This window comes from Sebastes fasciatus, chromosome 1 (assembly GCF_043250625.1).
Source record: "Sebastes fasciatus isolate fSebFas1 chromosome 1, fSebFas1.pri, whole genome shotgun sequence".
NCBI lineage: Eukaryota > Metazoa > Chordata > Actinopteri > Perciformes > Sebastidae > Sebastes > Sebastes fasciatus.
Genome location: NC_133795.1, coordinates 4,461,088 through 4,489,026, shown reverse-complemented (window position 1 = coordinate 4,489,026; position 27,939 = coordinate 4,461,088). Strand labels below are relative to the sequence as shown.

At 40.3% G+C, this 27,939-nt stretch overlaps 1 protein-coding gene across 3 annotated transcripts in view; it reads left to right on the top strand.

Annotated features, from left to right (window-relative positions):
* cntn6 (contactin 6) overlaps window positions 1–20,299 on the top strand; it is a 59,299-nt gene extending 39,000 nt beyond the window's left edge. For 2 of the 3 annotated variants that reach the window (XM_074645827.1, XM_074645911.1), the window contains 8 exons: window positions 145–303; window positions 1,979–2,128; window positions 2,728–2,798; window positions 3,207–3,441; window positions 3,543–3,658; window positions 10,888–11,068; window positions 13,590–13,702; window positions 14,561–14,833. In XM_074645827.1, the coding sequence (XP_074501928.1) occupies window positions 145–303; window positions 1,979–2,128; window positions 2,728–2,798; window positions 3,207–3,441; window positions 3,543–3,658; window positions 10,888–11,068; window positions 13,590–13,702; window positions 14,561–14,833 (1,298 nt within the window). Of the gene's footprint in view, window positions 1–144; window positions 304–1,978; window positions 2,129–2,727; window positions 2,799–3,206; window positions 3,442–3,542; window positions 3,659–10,887; window positions 11,069–13,589; window positions 13,703–14,560; window positions 14,834–16,659 lie in introns of those variants that run through there. The other variant, XM_074646001.1, reaches the window with a different exon arrangement.
* Window positions 20,300–27,939: the final 7,640 nt, after the last annotated feature.

The window sequence follows — 27,939 nt, the reverse complement described above, 5'->3', positions numbered from 1 at the left end:
ATAGGACCCATTATATATCTCCACTTGTTAGCTGAGTTATGAATCACTTCTGAGTCTGCCATGGCTAACCTGAAGTGACTCCATTTGATTTGACTGCTGTTGTGCAGAGAGGCTGACGTCTGTCCTTGTTTCTGGGTGTTGCAGGACCTCCTGGTGCCCCGGAGGGCCTGGTAGTGAGTGACATTACCGACACCACTGTGCAACTGTCCTGGGGCTCTGGACATGACAACCACAGTCCTGTTACCATGTACATGCTACAGGCTAGGACCCCCTTCTCTATAGGCTGGCAGACTATGAGAACAGGTAACAGCTGCTTATTTTCAATTCATGGAAGTCAATACTGAGGATTTGCACTGTACTATGAGAGTCTGTGGTCATAGGAGACTTTACTGTCTCTCTCAGATGCAAATTAGTTCTGTTTAGTGACAAGTTAAACTGACAAAAATTAGCTGACATTTTATTTCTTAGTTTAGTTTCTTAGTTTTTTTTCTCAGATTATTACCCACCTCCCCCAGCTCCATTTTTTTTGTACCTACAATGGCCCTAATATGCTGACCCTGATGACATCATAAAGGTTGTTTTTGCAGATTTTAAAAGTTCCCTTCAGCAACACAGAGGGCATGATATATTATATATATTCACAGGTAGAGTAGTAGTCTTTGTTACATGTGATACAACTGATGTCCATGTGTAAAATCGGTGGAGTGCCCCTTTAAGTTTACGTTTTTTAAAAGACTTGTGACCAACTTATGAACTAATTGGGACATTTTACAGTTGAAAAATCAACTTGCTGGTGCTCTCTGGTGGAAAAACTATGTTATGGATACACTACTATTCAGCAAACATCATTTGGGCATTTCAGTACTGCAATTTCCTGTTATCAGCTGATGACACAGATATATCTGAGATAAGCTACAGTAATTGGCCCGGCCAGTTTATCAGTCGAGCTCTTGTTCAAACAGTTAGGTGTGCTAGTTTGGAGGAAATCACGTGACTGCCATGACCAAACCTTTTGAAAATAAATAAAACAAAAACAATGTGGTGCATACAAGTAAAAACATTTGAACATAAGTTTTTGTTTATTAGGTTTTGCATCAGCTACAGTAGCAGCAGTTAGAACCAGCAAGCCTGGTGTCCACACCAAATACAGAAACAGCAGTCAGAGGTCAATTACAGACACAATCAAGTATTTCAAATGAATGCAATCCACTTCTGTGAAACTAATAATATTATTTTTTTTTAGACACTATGTCAAAGAGGCTTTTCAACTTAGACTGTAGTGAGTGGTGCTGCTGTGTTATTATGAAATGTATTTGTATTATTACAGGGGATAAGAGGGGATGAACAGAGTATTAGAAACATATGTATCACTAATCTCTGTTGATGAAGAGTGAAATGGCATTAGACGCCTGTATTACAGCTTATTAACTGCATTTATGTCCTTTCTTTTTCTGATTATTTGTATCTTTTGTTCGCCTGTGTAGGTCTTTAAGTTGTTAATGCTTGGTTATATAAAGTCAGTATGAATATAGAAAGATATCAGCCTTCTCTTCATATTCCTTATACTCAATACTACTAGTGAAATGCTCTCTCGTCCGTGACCTCAACCCGGGTTTATTTAAGATAAAAACACAATTTAGCTGATTGCAGGAACATTTTTATGTCAGTAATATCAGTCACATTAACTCAAGCATAAATATGAACTTCTGACAGCTTATTAATTGTATTTATTAATCGCATTTATGTGTAAAATCGTATTATGACTTGCAGACTATATCCACAGTAATTGCATAGCGTGTACTGAACATACTGTTATTGGAATAGTAGTAAGAGATTTACAAATGTCACCATTTCATTTGCATGTACTTCGCTGGTTTGTGAAATGTTTTTATTATATTTGTTGGAGACAAAATGTGAAATGTGCCAAAGTAAAACATAAAAAAACAACACATCTCAATTCTGAATTCTTTAATCCTAGTTCCTGATTCTGTGCCTGGACAGATGATGCATGCGACAGTGAAAGATTTGATCCCCTGGGTGGAGTATGAATTCAGGGTGGTGGCAATCAACAGTGTTGGTGTCGGCGAACCCAGCACGCCATCCAAACAGATTCGAACCAAAGCAGCAGGTATCCTCTCAATTTGTTGTCTGTCTTCGTAACAAATTCATCAGTCCCACTTGGGAAATGTAATTAACCGTTTCCTTCAGTGCTCCCTGCGACGTTACTCATTTCAAAATCTGTTGTGCGTTTTCATGCCAATACTGTGATTACTCAGCCACATGCAAAAATAATTGAATTACACTTTTAAATATTTAAGTATCAACACTGAGCTTGTGTATGTCAGCACACTTTAACGTGATTAATAGTTGCATCAACAGGAGAAAAATGTGACCTATCCGCACATGAGGCATCGACATGAAAGTGTGTATTCCGAGCTGAGTAATTCCATCCCGCTGGTTGAATCACAAGGGAACAAGTTTCCCGTTGTGCCTCACACATGGGGCTGACATACGGTGCTCGGCTAATAACGTCACCGTACGCGGGCGGTAATGCCGTTGTCATGTCAACAAGAAAAAAACAAAACTTCTCTGCTGTGTGATTAACCTGTTTTATGTAAATAAGAAGACCTCATTCGAAGCTGTGTGGTTTATCAGAACCCTCTGCACCTGCCTAAGACATCAGCGTCCAAACGGAGGGATGATTAAGTTTCCTTTGTGCCTGTTTAGTTCCCAAGGTTGCACCAGTTAATGCGAGCGGCGGCGGAGGAGCTCGAGGAGAACTTGTCATCATGTGGGAGGTAAGAGGATCATGTGCATTTCTGAGTGGGCATTCATTGTGACCGAGCAGTCTTTGACGAGAATGGACTTCTGGCAGAGTTAGTGTGTCTGCAGTGGCCTGGCTTCAGTGAGATGACTTTTAATTAAAGGCAGAGCTTTTCTGATTTGCTGCCCCCCCATCCCCCATCCCCCTGTTGTGTAAATCAAAAAGAAGATACGGAGCTAGTGCAAATTTCACACGTGTAAATCTAGAATTAGGTGACAACTTTACATTCTCTGGATGTGGTTCAAAGTGCAGAAAGATGCTGCATCGGTACCTTTGCTCAACAGACATAAAACACTATTTCTACTTTTTTATACCCCCCCTAATTCAATTTCTGCTCACAGTTGTTTGGGTCAAAGGCGTAACTTTTCTGTCCCTCTCTCAGCCGGTTCCAGAGGAACAGCAGAGCGGAGAGGACTTTGGATATGTTGTGGCTTTCCGCCCACATGGCAGCAGCACCTGGATCCAGACAGTGCTGGCATCGCCTGATGCATCGAGGTATATTTACAGGAACGACAGCATCGCGCCCCTGTCCCAGTTTGAAGTGAAAGTGGGAGTCTACAACAGCATGGGAGAGGGGCCGTTCGGCCGCGTCGTCACGGTGTTTTCTGCAGAAGAAGGTGAGCGCGTTCCCCTGTACACGCTGCAAATAAAGTTGATCATGCTCAAGAAATGTACCCTTAATTGCAAACATGCATAATTCATGATCTATTCTATTTAGAGCCCTCTGAGGCGCCATCGAGAGTTTGGGCCCGCGCTGTGTCAGCCTCTGAGATCGAAGTGTACTGGGAACCGATTCCCCCCGGGTCCAGCAGCGAGAAGATCATCGCATACGAGGTATGAAAAAGAAAAAGTTGAAATAATAGTGCCACAAGGAATATTCAAACAAGGAGTAGACATTAATCCCAGAATGACTGACAGTACAATAAGCTGGTGTTCATTTGAATAGAACCGCCGGTGGCGACAACGTGGAAATATTCTGACACTGAAATACTGCAAGTGTTGGAGCGGCAGATTTTTCACGGGCTAATCTAAGGGATGAAGAGAGGTCTGTTGGCAGCTGTTCCAGTCTCAAAAAGACCTCAATACTAAGGCTGTCTGAGAGCTTCTATTCCCGATAATAAATAAATAAATGAAAGTGTGAACATCATACATCACTATCCTGTACAACAAACACTCTCCTGGGACTTGGCTGTGGAAAACCTGGATAAAAATAACATTCTCTTCTAAAGCCCAGTTATTTTATATGGTGGGGTATGCCCAGGTGGCTTGACCTCTGCAGAGAAGCTTTGAGGTCATTGCCAGTGTTTGGTACACACATTGTTGAGACACGGGTTTGAAGCACCATGATGGCTGTTTGAGAGCGAGACAGAGCAGTTTAGCTGAGCTGAGACTAATGTTTGCATGAATATTCATGCTGAAATAGGGCAAATCATTTTAAAGTTTTGCAGCTCCTTCACGATATAAATGTATTTTTACAATTTTTATGTTGACAAATATTTAGTTTATCATTATTTGTATATTCTTATCTAGAAAAACATAAACACACATTATCTCACTGTAACACTTATGTTATCAAAGATCCCATATTGTAGAAAATTAGTCTTTTTAAATGCCTCAGTGACGGCGAGGCATTTTGTTTTCGGGTTGTACGTCCGTAAGTATGTTTGTCTGTCCGTCTGTCTGTCCGTCCCCTTCCTGTGAACGGGATATCTCAGGAACGCCTGGAGAGAATTTCTTTAAATTTGGTAGAAACGTCCACCTGGACTCAAGGATGAACTGATTAGATTTTGGTGGTCAAAGGTCAAGGTCACTGTGACCCCACGTGCATCCCATTCTTGTGAACGTGATAACTCAGGAAGGCCTGGAGGGAATTTCTTCAAATTTGGCACAAACGTCCACTTGGACTCGAGGATGAACTGATTCAAATTTGGTGGCATATCTGTGGAAAACACATTCAGAGGACAGCTACAGGGCACCACAACTTAGTGAACTTTGATTGGACACAAATTTGCTTTTGTGGTAACTCCACGCTATTCACCTTAAAGGGACTGTATGTAAGTTTTTACCCATATAAACGTTTTTTTATTTCCAATGTGTGAACAGGTTGCAACCTAACCTAAAAAATGAAACCTTCTGTGACTTTCTGGGTTTCCTCTATCAGCCTGTAGACTGCTTTTAATGTGAAGAATGGGGGACGTTTTTACCCCGGGAAAACAGAGGTGACGTCATGCGCGCTCACGAGTGCCTTTACTCTCTTCAGCTCCGCTAAGTGTGCAATGATAGCTAACGTTCGGTTATAAATGGAGTCCCTTAACGCCAACAAACAACCAGCTCCCACCACAAACTCAGACTCCAACACAAACTCAACGGAAGCACAAAAAAAACAAAGTTATATCTATTGAAGCCAGAGATAACACTGTTCTGGTGTGTGATTTTGGCCAGGCTCCCAAGCGACAGTGTTTTTCCAGAGGATATGACTCATTAAGGATTTTATATTGGCTAGAGTGACAATTTGGCTCATTCCATTGCAATTAGACTGAAGGGGGCAATTAACGGACATCTCAAGTGTGTAAGTAAACAAAATGCCTCAGTATCAGTAACTTCACCTTGCTCTTTGTAAATAATTGTATACATTATAATAATAATAGTATAATCTACAGTAATGCAGCTGAACGCAAGGACTGATTCAGTCTATTAATGCCACACTCTGCAGGCTACCACAGTTATTTTTCAAAAACAGGTTCTCCACATATTCTAAAGTTGATCCTGACACTAAGACATCTTCACGCCCCCAGTATACTAGTTTCCTTTTAGCTGTCAGGGGGAATGGTCACCAGGTGCAGTGATATGTATACCCACAATGACTGATGGCCACTTGGGGGACAGTGGAAACAAGCTATTAACACTAAAATTACATGTAATCCCATTTTAAGATGATATGGCAAACAGCTGTTTGCGTTATTGTCGCGTTAACTTTGACAGCCCTGTAATTTAATTTTACTTAACCATTTGGCAGTACCTCCACAGCCCACTAGGTGGCGCTCTGAGGCCCATTGGTGGAGAATAGCTGCTCTCACATGTCTGCTTGATGTGTTAGAAGCTGACAAACACACATTCAAGCCAGCCCTGGCTGTTGCTGAAGACAATTAGATGAGGAGTGGTGTGATCGATACATATAAACCACACTAATAGCAGATCAGGAAAAGTAACTCTAAACTTGAATACTAAAAAAACTCCATATTCAGCTGCAGATTGGAGGTGCCCTGAGGTCACGTCTTACTTAACTGCACCACCACGACAACGATACTATTTATCTTCTCCCTCTCTCCTCAGTGTCATTGTTGTCATATACCACTTTGAATGGAACAGCTGTTTGAAAGGTATGAGAGAAGTAATTGTAAAGTGACTTGCTGAGAGGATAATGACTCATCACCACACCCTTCAATTTATCCCCCGCTTTCACCCAACCTCTTGGTTCACAGCGCTGCTTCGACTATATGAACGAAAATAGCAGGAGCCCTTGGACCTAAATACAGCTCCAAGTGTTAACAGACTGAGAAAAGTATAACATTCTTCAACCTCCACCTCTCAACACTTTGAACCACTAACTATTGAGGCTGTCTGCTTCACCATCAAAACTATACACCACCATATAAAAGTGTCTGACCGTGGCAGGATTAACCTGTTTGGGGGCCCCAGGGCAAAAGTGTCCTGCTCTATCTAAGTCCATCAGATCCATCGCACACAGCTGACTACACACGGCAGCTTCATTATTTGGCCAGACACCAACCAGCCCTCACATGATGGAGGAACACTACACGACCTCAGGTTAGTTAAATGTGATCAATATCATTTTATTTTGGAGTATGCACCATGTGAGCACAATATAATCTAAAATAATACAGCTTGTAAAACTAGATTTTGACACAAGAAGGCCAAACATAGTTAGTTAAAGATAGGGTCGATGTAGAAAAGCTAGCAAAATTTGAAAAAAGCATCGCCTCAGAAGCTCCGTCTAAACCCCCCCCCTCTCCTCGGGGCTCCTTCCAAGGCAACGCCCCCCCCACACACACACACACACACATGTACGAGCACCGCCGCATCGTAACTACTTCACAGACACAGAGCGGAGAGAGGACCTCAACTCAACAACGCTACCTCATGACAAGTAACTTGTTAGTTTACTCTTCCATTCTCCAGTAAACTTGCAGCGGCGACGCGCTTTGAGTTCGGGCTGGTTCACGCCAAGGGTAGAGTACAAGCAGGGAGGCAGGGAGGCAGGGAGGCATCTGATTGGTTCTTTCCAAGCGGACCGCGAGGCAGTGATTGGTAGATTTTTACAGGATTACAGCAGCTACAGATGACGGCTGTTTTCCGGTCCTTTTTCAGAGCTCATCAGTAATGGATCGCTGTCGGGTTGTAAAGACCTCCTATATGGGTATAGGGTCCTTGCCTGGGAACCAGACAGATCCTCCATCTCCTGTTTTATTTGCTCTTGCAGATGAGTCTGGTCCCCCTCCGCTTTGGACAGATTTCTAGCCACTTGAGATCTGACAGGCCAATCACGATCATTTTTGAGACGATGACTGTAAAGAGGAGCACCGTTGAGGCATTTTCAAAAACAGACTAGATGTCTGCAGCTGATGCTGAACTTTCTGTTGAGGCAGCTATGGTGTCAGTATCAAACAAACTCAATTTGTTTTTTTCAAATATTTTAGTAGAATGAGTAAAAACACCTTTTATCTTCAAATTCTGATGATAAAAACAGGCATATTGATGCTACACCATCACAGCTCATCTCTGGTTTACATGTTTCCGTTGTTCAGCGCTACGTCCAACCCAGTCGGCAGAAAAATTTTTGGCATTGTTCGTTTCTGCAAAACCACGGGATACGTTTCATGAATAGGTTTCATATCTGCCTCGTAAACACACAATGGCGTCACAAATAGGCATCAAAACCACTATGGTCATTGGTTTAATCAACTACTTAACCAACTTAATCAACTACTACGTTTGTACATGGAAAACTAAACTAAACGTTGTGAACAAGGGACACGAACGAACAGCTGATTGTACCCTTGCCCACTTTGCCTGGTTGGTAATCCAGCCTTATTTCTGACTGAGACTTGGACAGTAATAGTTTAAATGTTACTGAAACAACCTTCCCTCAGTTTAACTTCACTAAGCCCTGCGTCCCTCCGTTACTATTGCTACACCTCTCAAGCTGTCCATTCTAGCAATGCACCGTTTACAGTGATTGCGGTGGCATATATACCACTCCAAATGTGTGGTGATTTTTAGAAACAAAAGGTCCTTGATTTCTGTCAGAAGTAGACAAAAGCAGACTTTTGATTTTTTGCTGAAATGACAACTGTCTCTGGCAGATTTTATTACATTTTATTGTATCCGGCTGACTCGTCTAAAAATGAGAAACCTTCAAAAGCGTCACAAGTAAGCATGCTCACCAGTTGAAGACGTGGAAATAAAGGAGAAGCAAATTATACCTAGTCTGTATACCTAGTATAAAAATCTATATTATTTCATTCTAACATAGAAACCTTTCAGATGTTTAATGCATCATGAATTACTGGCACAAAAATGACAGGTTAGATGTTGGCATGCTAACGTTAAACAGCTTTCATTAGAGCAGATAAACCCACTGTCGAATTCCTCACTCTTGTATTTTTTCAAGTTTTGAAAAGGTTTTAATAAAAAAGACACAAGTCTCCAAACTCATTCAATGCAGAGTATCACTTTTACCACACCGCTCCAGGCACACTCCCTCTGCATACGGAGAAATCCAAAGCTTAACAAGCCTGCCATCCCTAGTTACAGTTGCTAAGTTACGATTGGACAATCGCTGTTTGGGGAAGGGGGTTTAGCAAACGGTCAATTTCCTTTACAATATAGGAATCGTTAGGGGAGGCAACAGAACAGCTGCAGCACCAGAAACAACTTTCTGGAAGAAATTATTAGGCACATTTTTGACTTTGTGATCATTATATATATTTGGTGCCTTCAGCTGTCGTGCGGATAATTCGGCGAGCTCTGCTGTCAGCAGGTTTATTGGCAGGAATATCCAGTGCAAATTTCACACCTGATAATTTCTGTTTATGTTTCATATTTATTTTATTATGCACAGCATCAGATAATTCTCTGAAATGTAGGCAATGCACATCCACTCTTAATGTATTACTGTTTGTCACCCTCTCTTCTGAAAATGTCTCCACCAGGTTCAATACAAACATTGAAGCTGGCCATATAAAAATCCTATTTAAATATCTGTGCTTTCCACACACAAATATTATTATTATTGTTCAAGCCCCAGTGGTATGATGCACTTTCCTGGCTCTGTCTCCATAAGACTTTAAGATGCAGCAACACAGCTTAAGTCTCCTCAGACTCGTCTCTTTCATCCCTCTTTGAGTGTGTGTTTGGATTCATCGTAGCAGATGTGATGTTCAAAACTCTAAACTTCTTCTGCTCGGGTGTTTTAGGTATCTTCCCAAGTGCTGGTAAAACTGCCATAATTAAACCGCTGGTGTAAAAAAAACAAAAAACACCCGAGATCATCTGTTATCAGCAACTCCAGGCCCTGTCGCTAATCTGCCTTTCCCAAGCAAGATCCCTGAAAAAACCTGTGTGCAGTCAATTGAATAAGCACCTCCTCTCAAACCATCTGTTTGACATTTCCCTGTCTGGTTTTTCCCGTCTCGTGTTAGGGTCATAAATGATCTCCCTATGAATACAGATTCTGACAAGCTCCTTATCCTTGCACTTCTCACTCCCAGTGCTGCGTTTGGTATGCTGATTGTCAGATACAGTATCACTTGGTAGTTTAAAAATGTGGGTTGGACTGCCTCAGGACCTACAGTAGCTGAGCTGATAGTGGGGAACTTTTTTCTTCTCCTTTTAAGTTGGGTCCTGTAGAATCACTGTTTCAGCATATGAAAGACTTAAACCGAGATGACCCTTCAGTTTTTAACGAATTACTCTTGTGTAACATTTGCGCAGACTTCCTTGTTGTCACATTCCTTGAGTCAGTTTGTGTCAACATGTGCACTGAATAATCAGCCCGTTTTCATTTCCAGGGCATCAAATACCGCCGCTTTGTCACGGCCATCGGCGTTCGATACCGCTGCACAAGGCACCCTTTCGCAAAGGGTATAGGAGATGCACCAGATGTTCCATTAACTCCAATGCAAACCCATACGCGGCAACAGTAAATGCACAGGGAAAGTGCATGTAGTGCTGTAGTTTAACGAGCAACAAAGACACACAGGGCGGGTGGGATGTGAGGTGGATGGGTCCAACAAACACAAGGCTTTCATCCAGGAGACCGCTGTTCGTGTCCCGTGTGTTACGTTTCACTTTCACGTTATAATCAGCTGTTCATTTGTGTCGTGTGTTCACAACGTTCAGTCACATTTGCACCGTAAAAATTTACTAATGTAAATCTTTCCTAAACCTAACTAAGTGGTTTTGTTGCCTGAACCTAAGCAAGTGTTTCTGTTTAATTCACAACATTAACCTGTTGAAAAAAGTGCCTAAAATAACTACCCAAAATTAAGCAGGACTAGTTCCTCAACCATAAGGTTTAGATGCATATATTTGATCTCATTTGAAAGGTCAGAACCTAAGGAATATTAATCCAATTGTGAGTAAACTATATTAATATGAAGGTTACAATGGAGACGCAAGAGAAAAAAGAAAAAAAAATTGTATCCTTGCCTAGTATGAAATCTTCATTTCAAAGGCAATATCATCATTATAACAAAGATTCTAATCTGACACGTGTTTACTGCGACAGAAAAGTGACGCAGAGGGTCTGACAAAGTGTCAGTATGTGATGAGTTGGGACGAGAACGTGTTGGAATAATAATCTACAATACTCTTCTTTATGAGCACATTGCTATGCTCTCTGTAGGGAATAGGCAAAATAAATAAGCTTTGACTTGACTCGGCTGCCACCGTTTTACTGACTTATTAATGGAAAATGGAAAAAAGGCAAAGGTAGACAATATGGCTGGAGGTCTGTGGTAACCCTTGTATCTTTGGTCCAGGTTCTCTTTTGGGAGGAAGGATCCCAGCAGAGTGATGCCGAGAGACGGAGGGTTATCGACACCACAGCTCTGCTCTCCGGCTTGAAGGGCAGCACGGCGTATCTGATCTCAGTCAGAGCCCAGAACAGCGCTGGACTGGGACCCTGCAGCCCAGCTTTTAACATCACTACTAAGAAACCACGTGAGTCCACACACAAGTCCTTTATTTGCCTTTAACATACATTACTTTCCACAGTAAGTTCAAGTTTATTTAAATAAAATACTCACATGCCATACTGAATGTATGCTGGAAGAGTTATTGGTCTCCTGTCTATAGTGGCCATGAAGCCAGCGCCGTAGATACCATTGAGTTCATGTCCTCTGTAATGTTTCTGGGACTTTAGGGGATTTAATGACATTTATTATACAGTTAGTTGTGTTTGAAAATCCAGCAACACTGACTACCACTAAAAAAACTGAGGAAGAAAGACCATAGATATTCTTACATTTGTTTGGTACAAACCCTTAAGTACACCGCTGCACCGCTGTTTGATATCAGTTCCAACAGTTTTTCACACATTACATTCACACACACACCTCCCTGACAGGTGACTTCATACTGATTATACAGTCAAAAGTGTTGTGTCTGCATGTTTTCACACAGTGAGTGAGTCAACGAGAAGTACATTTCTCTTCATTATAGGAACAAGGTAGAAAACATTCATCTGCACTCAGCGTCTACTCTGTATGTTTTATAAACCATGTTTCCATAAATCAATAAAAGATAGGTTCACACAGTTTCATGTGTGTCTTAACACACTAGTCAGGTGCCCGTATGAACACTGAAACAGGTTTTGTGTGTCTGTTCATACTGGCCATTAAAAGATCTTTTCCCACTGCTCTTTATATGTAAGGGATGGTGGTAAAATCCGCAGTCCGTCTCCTGTGTAAAAATGTATTCAGAAGTTAATATGAGGCTTCAGCCATCACAATTATACAGGTCAAATTTACAGCCTCTTAAAGTCAATGCATTTGAAGTTGTTATCACTGCCTTTGCAGCCTTAAGGTCTGACGTGATGAATAAACAACACGAAAATGCGAAATACTCACCTGCAAATATTATATTTCTAGGGCTTTTATTGTGAAAGGTAAGAACGGAAGGAGTGGATCTGGTCTGCGCTGCCTTTGTAAAGGTTGAAAGGAGTAGTAAAGTTTGCCGTTGTTGTTTCATAAATAAAGGCACAACTCGACCCGTTCAGCACAACGTGATTGGTTGACGTTTGGAAATAAAATATATGTAATATTCGTATTATAATATTCACGTTCTGTGTGAAAGTCTTCATGACAAAAACAACAGTTAAAAAAATATATTGACTTACTAGATATTACTTTTATTACTATTATTTAGGGCTGACAATCAATTAAAATATTTAATCGTATTGCGTGGTTGTCTGTTGTTAATTGCAATCAATCGTAAAATTAATCGCACATTTTTTATCTGTTCAAAATGTACCTTAAAGGGAGATTTGCCAAGTATTTAATACTCTTATCAACATGGGAGTGGACAAATATGCTGCTTTATGCAAATGTATGTATATATTTATTATTGGAAATCAATTAACAACACAAAACAATGACAGATATTGTCCAGAAACCCTCACAGGTACTGCATTTAGCATAAAAACATGCTCAAATCATAACATGGCAAACTGCAGCCCAACAGGCAACAACAGCTGTCAGTGTGTCAGTGTGCTGACTTGACTATGACTTGCCCCAAACTGCATGTGATTATCATAAAGTGGGCATGTCTGTAAAGGGGAGACTCGTGGGTACCCATAGAACCCATTTACATTCACATATCTGGAGGTCAGAGGTCAAGGGACCCCTTTGAAAATGGCCATGACAGTTTTTCCTCTCCAAAATTTAGCGCAAGTTTGGAGCGTTATTTAGCCTCCTTCTCAACAAGCCAGTATGACATGGTTGGTACCGATGGATTCATTATCCTATCTTCACTCTAGCTTTAAAACTGAGCCCGCTACAACCTAAAATATCAAGTTGCGTTAATGCGTCAAAGAAATTAGTGGAGTTAAAATTAATGTGTATTAACGCGTTATTATCGCGTTAACTTTGACAACCCTATTATTATTAGTAGTAGTAGTTTTTCTTTTTTGGTGTTATTCATTTGTTCATTCATTAATTCAATGTATTCATTCATTTATTACCCCCCCCCCCCCCCCCCCGGTCAGACGTCTCCTTAACAAGCATGCTAATCCCTCTTTCAGCTTCAGCTAAGCTAGAATGTCCTGTTACATTCTATGTTGTTTTCTGTCACGTCTTTATATGTTTCATATCGTTGTTTCATATTTTTTGACTGAAAATAAAAAAAACATTCATATTAAGCCAGAACCAGTGAATCTGTTCACGGTGAAATATGATGAAGTAAAGACTTTTTCGCTGCTTCAGGGTGAACTTTTCATTTCATCCTTATTAGCTGTGTTTTCACACACATAAATGAAGAGCACGCACTTTCTATTTGTCTTGACCTCTGTTTTTCTCCAGTGTGTACGAGGAGGTTGAAGAGTATATAGTCTGAAAAGCATTCTGCCGCAACACCATGATTACAAGGCTGACTGCGGTGTTAGAGAGTATTATTGGTGGTGATGACACTACGCTTTATGCATTCATTTGTTAACCTCGTGTCTATATAATTACATGTCTTGCAGCTCCAAGTCAGCCTCCGGGGAATATTAAGTGGAGCCTGACCAACTCTAAGATCTTTCTGAATTGGGAACATGTCAAGGCGATGGAAAATGAGTCTGAGGTGACAGGATACAAGGTGAGTTTGTCAGAGTAATAGCTAGAAACTCCAGAACTGGAGAAACAAATAGAGCCTCGGCAGCTGTCATCCCAATAAATGGCTTTCTCTACGCAGTGGAGAGATAGACCTCAGCACTCCGGTGTTACATTATGGATTGGCCCTGTCTGGCCTTTCAAAATTAAAAGATCTCTTCCAGGTGATAAAATGAAAGGCGTCAAGCCACAGAAGATATTCAGCTTCTTCCAAACCAGCACAACAATGACTCATATTTGATCCACTTTGCATACTTAAAATAAAAAAAACGCAGTTTTTTGATAATGCTTTCCACAAATAAGCAATAAAATGTATTCTCCAGAGATATGCGGCCCTGCTCATTTAATGATAAGTCTTTTGTGAGGCTCTGTTGTAAGGGAGCGTGCAGTGCCTGTAGACATGAATGGTTTCATAATTTGGCACCACTGTGAATCAAAAGTAAAAATTTCTTACATATTTTTCATGTTTTTTACAACTACATTCACAGTTTGTCTCTCTGTGCCACGTGTTTCTTTTTGAAGTATGAAATAAAACATTATGCCGCATTTTGATGGAGATGAAATTCCATAAAAGGAGGTCTGAGGTCTTTTTTTGAAAATATGTTCCTCCACTTTGAGTCACCGGACCAAACCAGCACCTCACAAGTCATTTTCAATTCATTACCTCCTCTAGAGATGGACTGTATAACCAAAATTTGGTGTCCTGCTTTTTAGAATTTGATTTGTTTTTCATGTGTTGAATGAAGTCTTACATCCCGTTCTTAAGACGTCATGAAGTTTTTCTGACTTTTAATTTACGACTGATGAATTAAAAGTTCACGCCTTGATTTGCACTCTCCTCAAGGTCGTGTATCGTCAGAACTGGCACGGCAGGACTACTGTACTGGAAACCAATAAGACCAGTGTGGAGCTGCAAATCCCCTCCGGAGAGGACTACCTCATTGAGATCAAAGCTCTGACCGAAGGGGGCGATGGCACCAGCAGCGGCCCCATCCGCATACCAAAGATGTCCAGTAAGTTCCAAATACTCTGCAGCATGCAAATGATTGGAGTTGGAATTAAGCAGGGAAGCAGTGGGATGGGTGCACTCTGTGTAACTAATCCCCTGTGTGACTGATACTGTTTATCAGCTTTACCGTAGCTTGAACAAGGCCTTCAGAATACACATGTGAATTGCAATAAGACTGCAGCAAGCAGTAGGAAGAGGAGGCACAGAATATACAGTCAGCTCCGTCCAGAAGGTTTCAGTCCTCTTTGTCTGTCGGTGTGTTGGCAGGACATCTCAAAAAAAAAGAATTCAGTGATCTTTGGCGAAAAGTTATACAATAAGTTTATAATTTCCTCTTATTTTACTCTGATGCAGGCCAGATGTTTAAAATTAATGAGAATAGCGCACCCTCTGTTCTTAGAGGAGGCCTGACCTATCCCGGTGGTGGCTGTGCCAGTAGGACTAGAGCATCTATTACGGGTGACTCAGTCACAGAGTCAGTCTGCTTTCTCGGTTAAAGTAGTGGAGAAGTGGAACTCCATACCCACAAACATTAGAGACTCAACCAGCCTCAAGCTTCAGGCTGGTCTCAGACACCGTTCGTAGCTATACTTAAGTAATGCACTGTAATTCATATATTTCCCTCGAAATCAGTTTGTATGTAATCCACGTAATCGTGAACCAGGAAGTATAAAGAGCGATAAACGCCATGTAGGGAGGAGGTCGGGCTGGATAGGTGGCTCAAAAAACACTGAGTTTTTGCCCAGGTTACTTTAACCCGAATGTTGACACACTTCCGTACTTTATTAGCGCCACTTCCGGAGTTATTTGAATCCAAACCACAATCTTTTCCTAAACCTAACTAAATAGTTTTGTTGCCTAAACCTAACCATGTTGTTTCCTGTGAAGATGGAAGTTTATTTTGAAAAGACTGTTTGCGTGTAACGAGCGGAAATTGACACGTGTTGCCAGACTTTCGTAAGAAAATGCACGAAAAATGAGGTCTAACTTTTCGTAAGATAGGCTATCATACAAACCGTTATATGAGGATATGTAACAAGCTCTGGCTTAAGTCTTAAGTAACGGTTATTGTAATTACCATACTATTTCTATTTATTATGTCACACTGATGGACTTTTATGTATTGTGCTCTTTTTCTGTAGTGTTTGTTGTTCTGTGGTTGTTTTTTCGTCTACCTGCCCAGAGACAACATATGTAAATTAGCTACTAGCTAACTCTGGTGCAGTTACTTTTAATTGTGTCCCTGCAGAAATAAACAATAAAATTCAGATTCAGAAATAAAAATTAAGTTCCGCCATGGTCCAAGGTAGAACGTACTAGATTTTGGTTTGGATAGTGCCACCATGTGGCAATTATTAAAACACTTTACATTTTACACACATTTTCTTGGTTTTAACTGATTTCTTTCATTTTCAATCTACACAAATGTATCTTATTTAATGTGTGTTTTAAACTTGTTTTTTTACCACCAATTTCCTCCAATATTAGTCTCAATTGGTGCTTAATGTATTTGGGACAAAGCTATTCATTTGTTTATGGAATTCCATACTGAAGCATCCATGGCTTCTTTAATATCAGTCGCAATAACTCTCAGATAAGTGAGATTTCAACCAAATTTAGATAATATATATGTACGTATGAACTCTGAATGATGCTCAAAATGTTACTGGTATTTTGCATGTAGGTGGCATTACAGCAACTTGACATATTTAGAAGACTGTGACTCTGTAGTCATAAGTCTGACTTTTGCACAATGCATCCTTGATACTCTGTGCATAACTTGCACATGGACATCTGCATCCAGATTAAAACCTTTATTTTGACAAGCAAACTTTGCAGTGGTATGTGCTGTCTTGTCGCTAATTTAAGATTTAAGTTCTTTTTAAAAGGTCAATCTGCTTTCCATGGTTAATATTTGTTTCTTTTCTTTCTAGGTCTTAACTCAAACGGTTGTGTGTGTCCAGTTCCAATGAAGATTTGCTGTTTTATGATGTTTTTTGTATTTTTTATGTTCATTTTGTAGCTTCTCATGCCTCTATATTCAGCTCTGGACATTAGAATGAATGTAGTTTATGATTCTCTTCTACGTGTCAGATTTATGGAAGAAGAAGAAGCTAACTAGAGAGTTTCTCAACCGCTGGTTTGCAAACCAAAACTGGATGATGGGAGCGTTCTGACAGCTTGTCAAATGCTCACAAATCTGTGGTGGACTGTTACTCACAGGCAACAGCACAGTTTCCAAACATTTTTCATCCGCCTATTTTCAGGACCGCTGCAATCCTGCAGGATGCACGAGTTTGATAAACATGGAAAGATGAATTTCTTATCTGTCATTCTGAAATGAACCCGAGCACAGGTTCCTGTCCCAGTTTCCCCATTTCACTGTCTGTAACCACCTATTTTGCCTCAACTTCCAAGTCATTTCTTGGCTTGCTGTGACCTCTTTGAATGTTACAGATCAAAAGGTACAACTTTCACTTACTTCACATACTACACATGTGCAATATGAAAAATGTGGACTTAAAGTGTTAATGCTTTATGTAAAATCAAATTCAGGCCCCATGCTATTTTTCATTACTGGTGGTGGAGTCAGAATTACTCCACGAAATTAAAAGAATAATTTGACAATTTAGGAATTAGCCTACACTTTTTGGATTTCTAGCTGTTTCCTCTCACTTCCCGTCTTTGTGCTAAGCTAATTGACCCCCTCAATGTTCTGTGCATATTGGTAAGAAGAAGCTTTGGTAGCCAACTAACAACAAACAATGGTTCATCCTGTGTTTATGTATAGTGCTCTTGCACGACACAACCCACAACCACTTCACAATTTGTTTCAAAGTTAACTATTAGCTCTAAGTAGCATTATCTCAACTCCTTAGCCCAACCCCAAACAAAGTTTTTTCCTTAAAGTAGTACTCCACTGATTTAGCGTTGCACTCATTTAACATTGTCAGAGTCAGGATAGACAGTTTATCCAAAAAAAGGGTCAGAATCGATGCAGCAAAACCTGATCATCAATTTGTTTTATTTTACAAAATATCTCCGTCCACACTCTGACACCAAAACGACTCCGAACGCTCGCCGTAATATTTACATGTCACCACAAGTGAGATCACAAGTTAAGGGTCAAGGAGTTTTGTTACCACCCTTCTCTCTCCCTTTTCCTCGGCTTCATTACAGTCAGCTGGATAACAGTTATTGTTGGTGGGGGGGGCTGAGATTCCTGTCATCACTCTGCTGTCATCAACCGTCTCTTTACATGCATAAACGACAAAAGTGAGGTCATTCAGGTTTATGTCCGTCGCCTTTCTGAGTGCTCCAAACCTCGCCTTCAATCGCCCAAAAGCTCTTTCAATCACCATTCGGCCACCACATGTTTAACGTGTTCTCCGCTTTGGCCTCCTGTGACTGGAACGTTTTTCAAATGTAAAGTAGTAATTAGTCCGAGCAGTACTAATAAATCGCAAAGCCGATAGTCCGACATCTTTGTTATTGTTTCTGGAGCATGCTCATTACACAAAGCAGCAATGGGCGTGTGCGAAATGAGGAGAGGACGTCATCGTTTCCCAAACGCTCCGTTTTACACGTCCACACAGATACAAGGTAAACAGAGTTTTTATAAATATTCACCTTAGAAGGCTGTAGATTTGTGTAGAAAGGGCCTTAACATAAGTTTTAAAGGTTGTATAAAAGGCTTTATATACTCCCCAAGATTTGTAAACACATTTTGATGTTTAAAAAATATGGAGTTTCCCTTTAAATCTGCCAAACAGACTTCTACTTTCAGCACAGCGGCATTTGTCTTTGCAAAACTCTTGAAAAAAAATAACTTGTTTTTCTTTTAGCTTTTTCGAAAACAAACACCTTAGAAAATAAAAAACAATTTTAATAGACTTTAGTAAATGTGATGCGTAACAATATCCATTTTAATAATGACCTGTCTGTTCCAAATAAGAATGAAAGTTCATTACACCATAATGGCTAATGCAGCTCAAGTAGTAATCATTAGGTTTCTACTCTTGGATTAATAAATCCAATCTTGTTGTGCTTCGTATTAATTTAGTTAACAATGCTGTCCATAACATGCTAGTTTATTTGGGGTTATAGCTGAACAGATTCTTCAGATGAATATCCGTCAGACTGCCGCCTCCACAGTCGACATTCCATGTGTCATTATGCATGAAACAACTTAGGTTACATGTGTAACCTGATGTGACCACCCGTCACCACAGGTGTCACCGAGTCCATTAAAACAGACAATCTTCATCAACACTTTAATACCAGCCTCTGTTCATCCACAGAGTTAGGATGAGTTAGGACAGCCGTGAATGTTTTTGTGTGTTGATTTTATGCAAGGAGACAGCGGCTAATCTCAAGATGCTTTTTAAACATGTATCAAGAAACACTTGGAGTTGCAGCTTAAATGGGTTGTGTTGTATTTTCGGAGCGGATGCGAACACAGATAAGATGAATTCTTCACGTGTTTAACGAAGCTGTTTTGCCTTATCACGTTTATATTCTTCAAATCTGTTGTCAACTCAACTCTTTAAAACATACAGATTGTAATTATTTTGCAAAAGGGCAGGCTTATCAAACACAGAATATATGTTATGTACTTTATTTTTTATTTGTAAAATTGTATTTTATGTAATTTTGTGTTATTTAGTGGGGAGACATGGCATGGTAAGATGGGAAAAACTAAAAACACCTGCTATATAAATTTATTATACCCCAAAACCTGAAAGAGAAGTAAGTATAAAAGCATTCCCGAACGCGCTTTTCATAAAACGCTACCATTAGCATCCACCATAACCAAGTGAATACATACAGATTGATGAAAAGTGTAACAGCGTCTCACCTAGTCGCAACATGAACAGGACATTTTTGAATAACAGCCTTCATATCTTGCCATTTAACATACCTTAACAGGATATCACATCATAACACTGAATAATTTGTAGATATTTTGCATTTAACATTGTCTGATATGATGATGAACATAATCTGCATTATTACATTTATTCCAAAATGTATTTCCCTGATGCAAAAATAGTTGTAGATGAACATAATTTGTAGGATACAAGTTTTCAGTTAGTTGTCACCTTCATACATTGCACCACTGATTAATTAAAGGTATAAGAGAGAAGATGTTGTTAATGTTGTTGTGATGAAATGTAAAGACGTGCTACTGTAATATTTTAGATTTCAGACTTGTTTGCTCTGCGGAGATTTTATTTTGATTGTCTTTTTCTTATGTTGTACATGCAGTCAGGGGTTTCTCATTTTTGGGACAACACGCTTTCCTATTAGTTTTTAACATACCATATGTTCATGAATATGTTAACACTAGGAAATGAAATCCCTTTATATTTTTCTGTTTAATGCTATTGTTTATTTACCTTTGTCTTGCTGGAATATCTCGTTATGATGTCAGATTTGTATTTGTTTTTTTCTATTTCTGATTAATCTGCTTCTTTAACTGAACCTGCTGTTACTTCAGTAAAGTAATACCGTTGTATTAATATAATAAGATATCTCTGTGAGATGGCAAGACTCAATAAATCCTTCACATTGAAACCCTTTAATCAGTGCATGTGTGATTCATGCACCCCTCTGAGAGGTAACAGACTTCTTCTTTGTGGGGATTGGTCTCAGGAGATTACTGCTGTGCTACAGAGCGTGCAGCGGAGAATCACAGCAAAATTTGGTGAGTAAGTATGTCCTGTGGGACTGTAACATATGGAAGCCCCGAGAGACAAATGAGGAAAAAAATTATGGTGATCCATTTTCTTAGTCTGATCTAAACTGTTTCTTCTTCTGTGTGTGACTTCAGAAAAGGTTTATAGAACTGTTTTGCTAGGTGAAAAAAAAAATTGCCAGGAATATTTTTCTAAGTTACTTTTTTTTCATCTATGAAAACAAGTGAGAAAAAAAAAAGTTTGGGCAGGTGAACATTTTTAATTTTTTGTTGTTTGTGAAAAATGTTTGTGTTGTAATACTCATTTCAGCCACAAGAGGCTGAGGTGCACCACTACCCCATGTTCTCAATAGGTTGTTTCGTCCAGGTGAGTTTTTTTTTTTCTTTTAAGTTATTTTTTGGGGGCATTTTTTAAGCATTTATTGATAGGACAGTGGATATAGTCTTGGAAAGGGGGACAGAGAGAGATGACATGCGGAAAGGTCCACAGGCCGGATTCGAACCCGGGTGCACCGCGGCTAGGACTGAGCCTTGGCCATACATGGGCGCCCGCTCTACCGACTGAGCTAATCAGGCGCCCAGTCCAGGTGAGTTTTAATTAAAATAACTTTCCAACACATGATATGTGTTAGACTGCATGGAGAAATTAAAACTCACCTGGAAGATAACTTGAATGATTTTACTTCTATTTGGAACATAGGCTGGTGGTGCACTTCAGCCTCTTGTGGCTCAAATGAGTATTACAACAACAAATATTACCTGCAAAAACTTTTTTTTTAACCTGTTTCACAGAAAAATCTAATAACATGCCAATTTCAAAGTAATTTTGCATGTTATCACTGTGCATTTTTTGCTTTTTGCACATCATTTCAAGCTGCGCCAATATTAGACACTCGTAGCATTAAGAGCGAAAAAGTCTGTGTAGGGAGAAGGACGGTGTGGAGACCGCTGTTAGTGTACAATCTGAAACCAAAATGTGTGAAACCGTTTACTTATTCACGTTGACTACTTAACTTACATACATAACTTAATTTACGTAACATACTTATTTTAACCCAAACCACAATATTTTCCTAAACCTAACAAAGTAGTTGTGTTGCCTAAACATAACCAAGTAGTGTGGTTTGAATTTACAACGTTAACCAGGTGTTTAAAACTGCGACCGTCTGTCCTTATATAACAAGTTGGGAATGAGAACGGGGCGTTAAATGACATGTAAAAAAACGTAATATGCTTCGACATGACACACAAAATGTCCTTATAAGTGGTGTGCTACTGCCCTCTAATGAGGTCACATTGCACGTCAAGACCATGGAACATCTGCAGACAAATGGCGTCCGAATACCATGCCAAATTTCTTAAGTCATTTTGCATGTTGTCACTACGCATTTTATGCTTTTTACGTGTCATTTCATGCCTCGCCAATATTAGACGCGGATATTAGGTGGTATTTACGTTGACTTCTTAACTTACGTACATAACTTAATTTAAGTAAACATACTTATTTTAACCCAAACCACGATCTTTTCTTAAAACCTAACCAAGTAGTTTTGTTGCCTAAATCAACTAAGTAGGTTTGTTGCCTAAACCTAACCAAATAGTTTGGTTTGAATTCACAATGTTAACCACGTGTTTGAAACTGTGACTGTCCATCCGTATGTAACAAGTCAGGAATGAGAAGGGGCCGTTAAATGACACGTGAAAAGCGTAGACATGACACACGAAACGTCCTCATAAGTGTTGTGCTAACACCTTCCCATGAGGAAGGTCTTCTCAGGTCACTAAGATACAGGCGTTGGAGCACTCTAAATTACACCAATAGTCTGTACAAATACAACCAGTGTTATGGCAGCTGCCAAACCTTTCAAGAAAACAGTATTACTCATCACAAGAAAACCATCATCTCACCAAACAGGCATTTCTGAAAACTGTCTGACTTTCAGTGTCATATCATGTGATATTTAGAGAGGCAGAAGTTATGTTCATACACTCATAAAGTTGATATCAGTAGCAAAGATCCTGGTTGAGGCAATTAAATGTATGATGGATTAGGCCGTTTATCCCTGGCATTAGTCTTGGAAGATAAAATCAGCAGCGATATGACTTTCCTCAGAGCTCCACGGAAGCTCTCTGATCTCTCAGCTCATCATCTCTGTGTCATAAAGAAATTGATTTACTGTAAATATGTCTAACACGGCAGGATATATTTGGCTTTTTTTACCACTACGTACAACTAAACATTCTCAGTTACAAATTTCCAAGGGGAAAGTCAAAGATGAACTCCGATAAAGCTGATAAGGCATGTATGTCGAGAATTTCAGGAACTTACATCAATATACTCGTCCGAGACTCGTTCCCACTTTACAAAACTGCTGCACAATCTCCTTTTGACTTTAAGCCGCCTGTTCGGCTGGTGCAAAATTCAGCCTTAAATATGTAAAGCAACTAGAAGAACCAGAGCTTGACTCACAGCTTGAAGCTAATCCTTTATTCATGGAAATCTCCTGAGAATGGCAGCATACGAGGGGTGGCTTCTTTACCTTTGCTGGGCTGTGCATGTTGTGCTGCTTAGAATCCACCTCCGCTCATTATTATCAACATGTGGGACAATCCCAAGAAACTGCTTGGGTCACGTGATAAGCATGGGGTGATCTGTCACAAACTAAATCCAACGCTCTTATTTTATTCTGCATGGTTTCATCCCCATCACACGCACACACACACTGCGAAGGAAAAGTCAAATATGGAGTGGATTGGTGTGGGGAGGTATAGGCAGGAGGCTCTGTTCCTACATCCAGTTTGAAAATATGATTTGATGTTCATATTGAAAGTGAGTTGGGGGCGGGGAGGAACTGACAATATTTTCTAGTATTGTGGAGGTGTAGGCTGCGAGATATGTCAGAAAGTGACAGTGTGTGGACCTGAGCTGGGCTCTAAAGTAGGGATAAAGTGGTGTGATGGACAGAAGATTGGCCGGGAATTAAAAAAGACCATGAGCCCTCTCCAAGCACCATGGGACAGCTGACAGGCAGCCTGCAGAGCTCTCCTCCCGGGTTCACAGGGAAAAAGGCTCTGTGTGGAAGACCACTGGTGAAGGCTGGGACTGACAAACGCTGCACTCATCACTTTGATTCTTCACTGTGGTCTGTGGAGGCCAACATTTCTTTGCAGAATCTTACTGTTTGCACTGGATATTGTGTTGCTGCTGCCTGCTGATATACAGTAAAATAATTTATAAATCTAATTTAAATAAACCCATGGAAGAAAAACAGACTTTTCATAGCCAGTGTTATAAAAACAAGGCCTGGTCTGGTCCTTAGGGATCTGGCTAAAGCCCAAGGGGGAACCTCACTGAGAAGTGAAGTCAATGCTGAAGTGCCTTAAACTTGCATTATCTCTAACAGCCAGCAGGGGGCGACTCCTCTGGTCTGATTGTATAGAAGTCTATGAGAAAATGAGCCTACTTCTCCCTTGATTTATTACCTCAGTAAACACTGTAAACATGAGTTTATGGTCTCAATCACTAGTTTCAAGTCTTATTCAATGTCCAGCTCGTTCTCATTCCCAGAGCGTCAAATACCAAAGCTTTGTCACGGCCGTCAATGTGTGATATCGCAGCACAAGGCACCCCATTAGCACCTGTGTGTGACACTTTCCGTCAACTGTAATGTAAACCCATCCATGGCAACAGTAAATGCTCAGAAAACATGCGCCGGGAGTGTGGTGAAGTAGTTTAAACAGCGAAAAGACACACTAAGGGCGAGGGGAGAGGAGGTGGATGGGTCCAACAAATACAGGGCTTTCATCCAGGAGACCGCTGTCTGTGTTCCGTGTGTTAAGTTTCACTTTCACATTACAATCAGCTGTTCATTCATGTTCTGTGTTCACAATGTTCAGTTTAATTTTCACTTTACAAATGGAGTAGTTTTAAGCCCAACCATGTAGTTCTTTCCTAAACCTAACTAAGTGGTGTTGTTGTCTAAACCAAGTGACGCAAAGGGGCGTGACAAAGCGGCAGTATGTGATGATTTGGGATAAGATTGTGTTGTTCACTTCATTGTAAATTATGGTACTACTTAACATAAAATACATGATAAAGCAGGGTGTGCTTTATGGCGTGTCTACCTTGTGATTGACAAGTCGTTACCTGAATTTGAGGCTTCCACAAACCGGTGAGTAACAAACACAACTGGTAAGTCACAAATGGTTGACGTAATGGTGGCTATGTTGAGGCTATGCTATAGCCTAAACAAAAAGCTTAAAGCATAAATGTGGTTTATTTTGAATCATGTCTTATTCCAATACTTTTGTCCATAATTCAGTACGTTATATCATCGACTAGTGTTTTGACTTTGGTGCTACGGCAGCTTGTTCAGCCCAGTATGTATCTGTCCTGAAGGACAATAATAAAACAACTGTGGAAAAGGAAGTGGAATTGATGGCTTGACTGATATTTGGGGAGAAGCCTCAATTCATGTCAAAAAATAGAGGGCAGACATCAAAACCAGGATGTGTTCAAAACAAGCTGCAGATATATGACATCTTTTGTTACTCTCACTCTTCGCAGTCTTTTCAACATGGCTGTCAGTTCATATTGGTGTCAGGTATTGGTTACATCCTAGAATAGATATGAAGAAAAAACATCCCTGAAAAAAAAAAAAGTCAGATTCGAGCAGCAATTGAGAGCCGAGCATGAAGGTCTGCGTCGTGAATGTGGCCTATTTTACACATCTGCTCCAGTGTGAATGCTGCTACTAACGACACCGCTGCAACACTGATAGGATTCTGTCGTTTTGAATGTATTCTTCGTCTAATCTGCTGTCATATAGTACAGCATGTCTTCTCTGCATTGTGTATGGATTCCTGGTGAGTATATTCACTACCTTGTGTGTCAGTCTTCCATTATTGATCACCTGCTGTAGGGCTGTAACACTAACAGCAAACAATCATCTCATGAATCCACCATCAAATGTTCTTTTTTTTGTATTTGAAGCAATGTTTACATGTTTTGCACTTGAGAGCGATTAGTCTTTTTTTCATTCGCCATCAGGCACACCGCCTGCTCCGTCATTCAGTACAGAACAATGATGTCTTCTTATCTGTTACACCCTGCCAAGCGACCTTTAGCATTTCAGCCCATTAATGCATGTATGCCATTAACCTTGGGCATCCCCGGGGATCTGGACGTCACCGTGTCGATCATCACTCCTTTGTGAATTATTGATCAGCGAAACATGAGTTTGTACGCCATCATTATGTCACTTTAGTTGCACAGGAGCTTCAGATGCATACATATAAGAGCTAGCAGAACTGGCTCATGCAACTTCCTCTATTTATTCCACAATACCATAGTTGTAATCTACCGGTGATTTGACTTATCTGAGTCCTCTCTATTCTTCTCAGTCTGGAAAACACTGAATACAGTAGATGCTTACTGTATTTTTTGAGCAAATTGATTCGAGGCTCATATCTTATTAATGTGTAAATAGTGTGATTCTATCTTCTACGGACTCTTCTGGCTGATAAACATGAACATACAGCACATTTCATCCACTCTGTAAATAGGATGATACAGTAGTATGGATGATAAACTCTGTTATAATACAGCACAGCACTGCACTGATATACTGTAAAGGCCGCCTCCACGCAGCCAGATTGGGCGTGTTTACTAAATATTTGTGGTGGCGTTAATGGATGCGTGTGTGTGTGTGAAAGCTGCTCATCCATCATTGTGTGATTACTCAAATTGATAACAGTGAACGAGTTACCAAACTGAAGAAGCGCTAGTATACCAACACGCTGAGGAGTTTCACAATGGATGTGAAATTGCATGTGAGAAGGCGCAGAAGGTGACAGGAAAAGAGCATCTCAGAAATGCCAAAGAGGTTGAAACAGTGTTGGATTATGGTGATGTGTTACATGCTCAACACTGACACAGTGGTAAACACATTAATCAGGAGGAGGCAGAGCGACGGTTCATTCAGAGACAGATTATTTCACATGAGCCTGATTTAGATAAGGGAAATGGTTGATTTTTTTTTATTATTAATGGAGAATGTCAATCACTTACCATATGTGAGTCTAAATAGCCTATACTTCCCTATACTTAAAGCAGCAGTGGGTAGAAATGGAGCAAATATGATTAAAAAGAGTAATTCTTATAAAACGGTCACTATATCCTGAAAGTAGTGCATGAGACAGGTAATCTGAAAAAAATTATGTTCCTCCAGTGTCCTCCGGTGCTCCTAATGGCATCTGCAAGATTTCACAGACCGAAGGAAAACAACTAATCAGAGCCAAGCTGGAGTCTGCCGTCTCACTCGCGAACTCCGATCAAACGTTCAAACGAGGCAGCGCTGATCAAATATAAATCAATATTCTGTTACTGTAATGCCGATTACCTCTCTTCAAATGTTTTCAGAATAATCTTGGAGTGTACTGTTTAGCTGTAAAATGAGAAAGTTTGTGACCCGGCAGCCATGTTGAGATATGTCGAGGAAATACCAAGCACCGCCTAGCAGCCGGAGTACAGCCAATAGGAACGCTCTCTCTCTTATGATTGGTCAAAGTCTCCCGTCACAGGCTAGATTTTTTAAAGCCTGAAAACAGAGCCATGAGGAGGAGTGGAAGTCTAGTTTTCTCTCAGACGTTTGAATTACAATATGCTGAAAGGTTATGATAACAATTTTTGCCCAATGATGGCAAAAATATTCTGCCTACTTAAGCTTTAAAGAACCAGTGTGTAAAATTTCAGGGGATCTATTAGCAGAAATGGAATATCACATTCATAACTATGTTTTTATGAGTGTATAATCACCTGAAACTAAGAATTGTTGCGTTTTCATCAGCTTAGCGTGAGCCTTTCATGTCTACTTAGGGAGCGAGTCATCTTCACGGAGTCAGCCATGTTACTTAAAACTCTGGTTCTAGAGAGAGCCTTTCACGTTTTTACCTGAAGGCCACCGTAGTTCTCGAAAAACGCTTGTGGAATGTGAGCCGCAAAGTGCAAAATCGTGGCACCGCCAGCCGCCGTCTGACTTGTGTTGCTCCTAAAGTAGTGGTATTATGGTGAGGATGGCCTCTGAGCGAGGCGCACACAATCAACTGAGGGGTATTCAGTTGGTTGCAATCTGCAACCACACCACTAGATGCCGCCAAATCCTACACACTGTCCCTTTAAGTTTGTTACGTTTACAGAAACTCAACTGCAAGTGAATGTTGATGTTGTGTCTTCTGGATGTGTAAAATGAGTATCCGTTTACTAACAAATTAGCAATAACATCTAAATAAGGCCATAATATCTCAAACGTATGTGTTTGTGCTGCATGTGGATGAATGACGGGGCTACACTGATAACGCCTCTGCATTGTTATCAATACAATTTCCATTCCGTCATCTGTCAGTAGAGAGTCTGCACTGCCTTAATCATCCCATCCCAGCTTCCACTGCACACTTTTAATTACCAATCTGAGGATTGCCATTTGTGCTCTCTGTGAAGCAGTCGTCTTCAAAGATG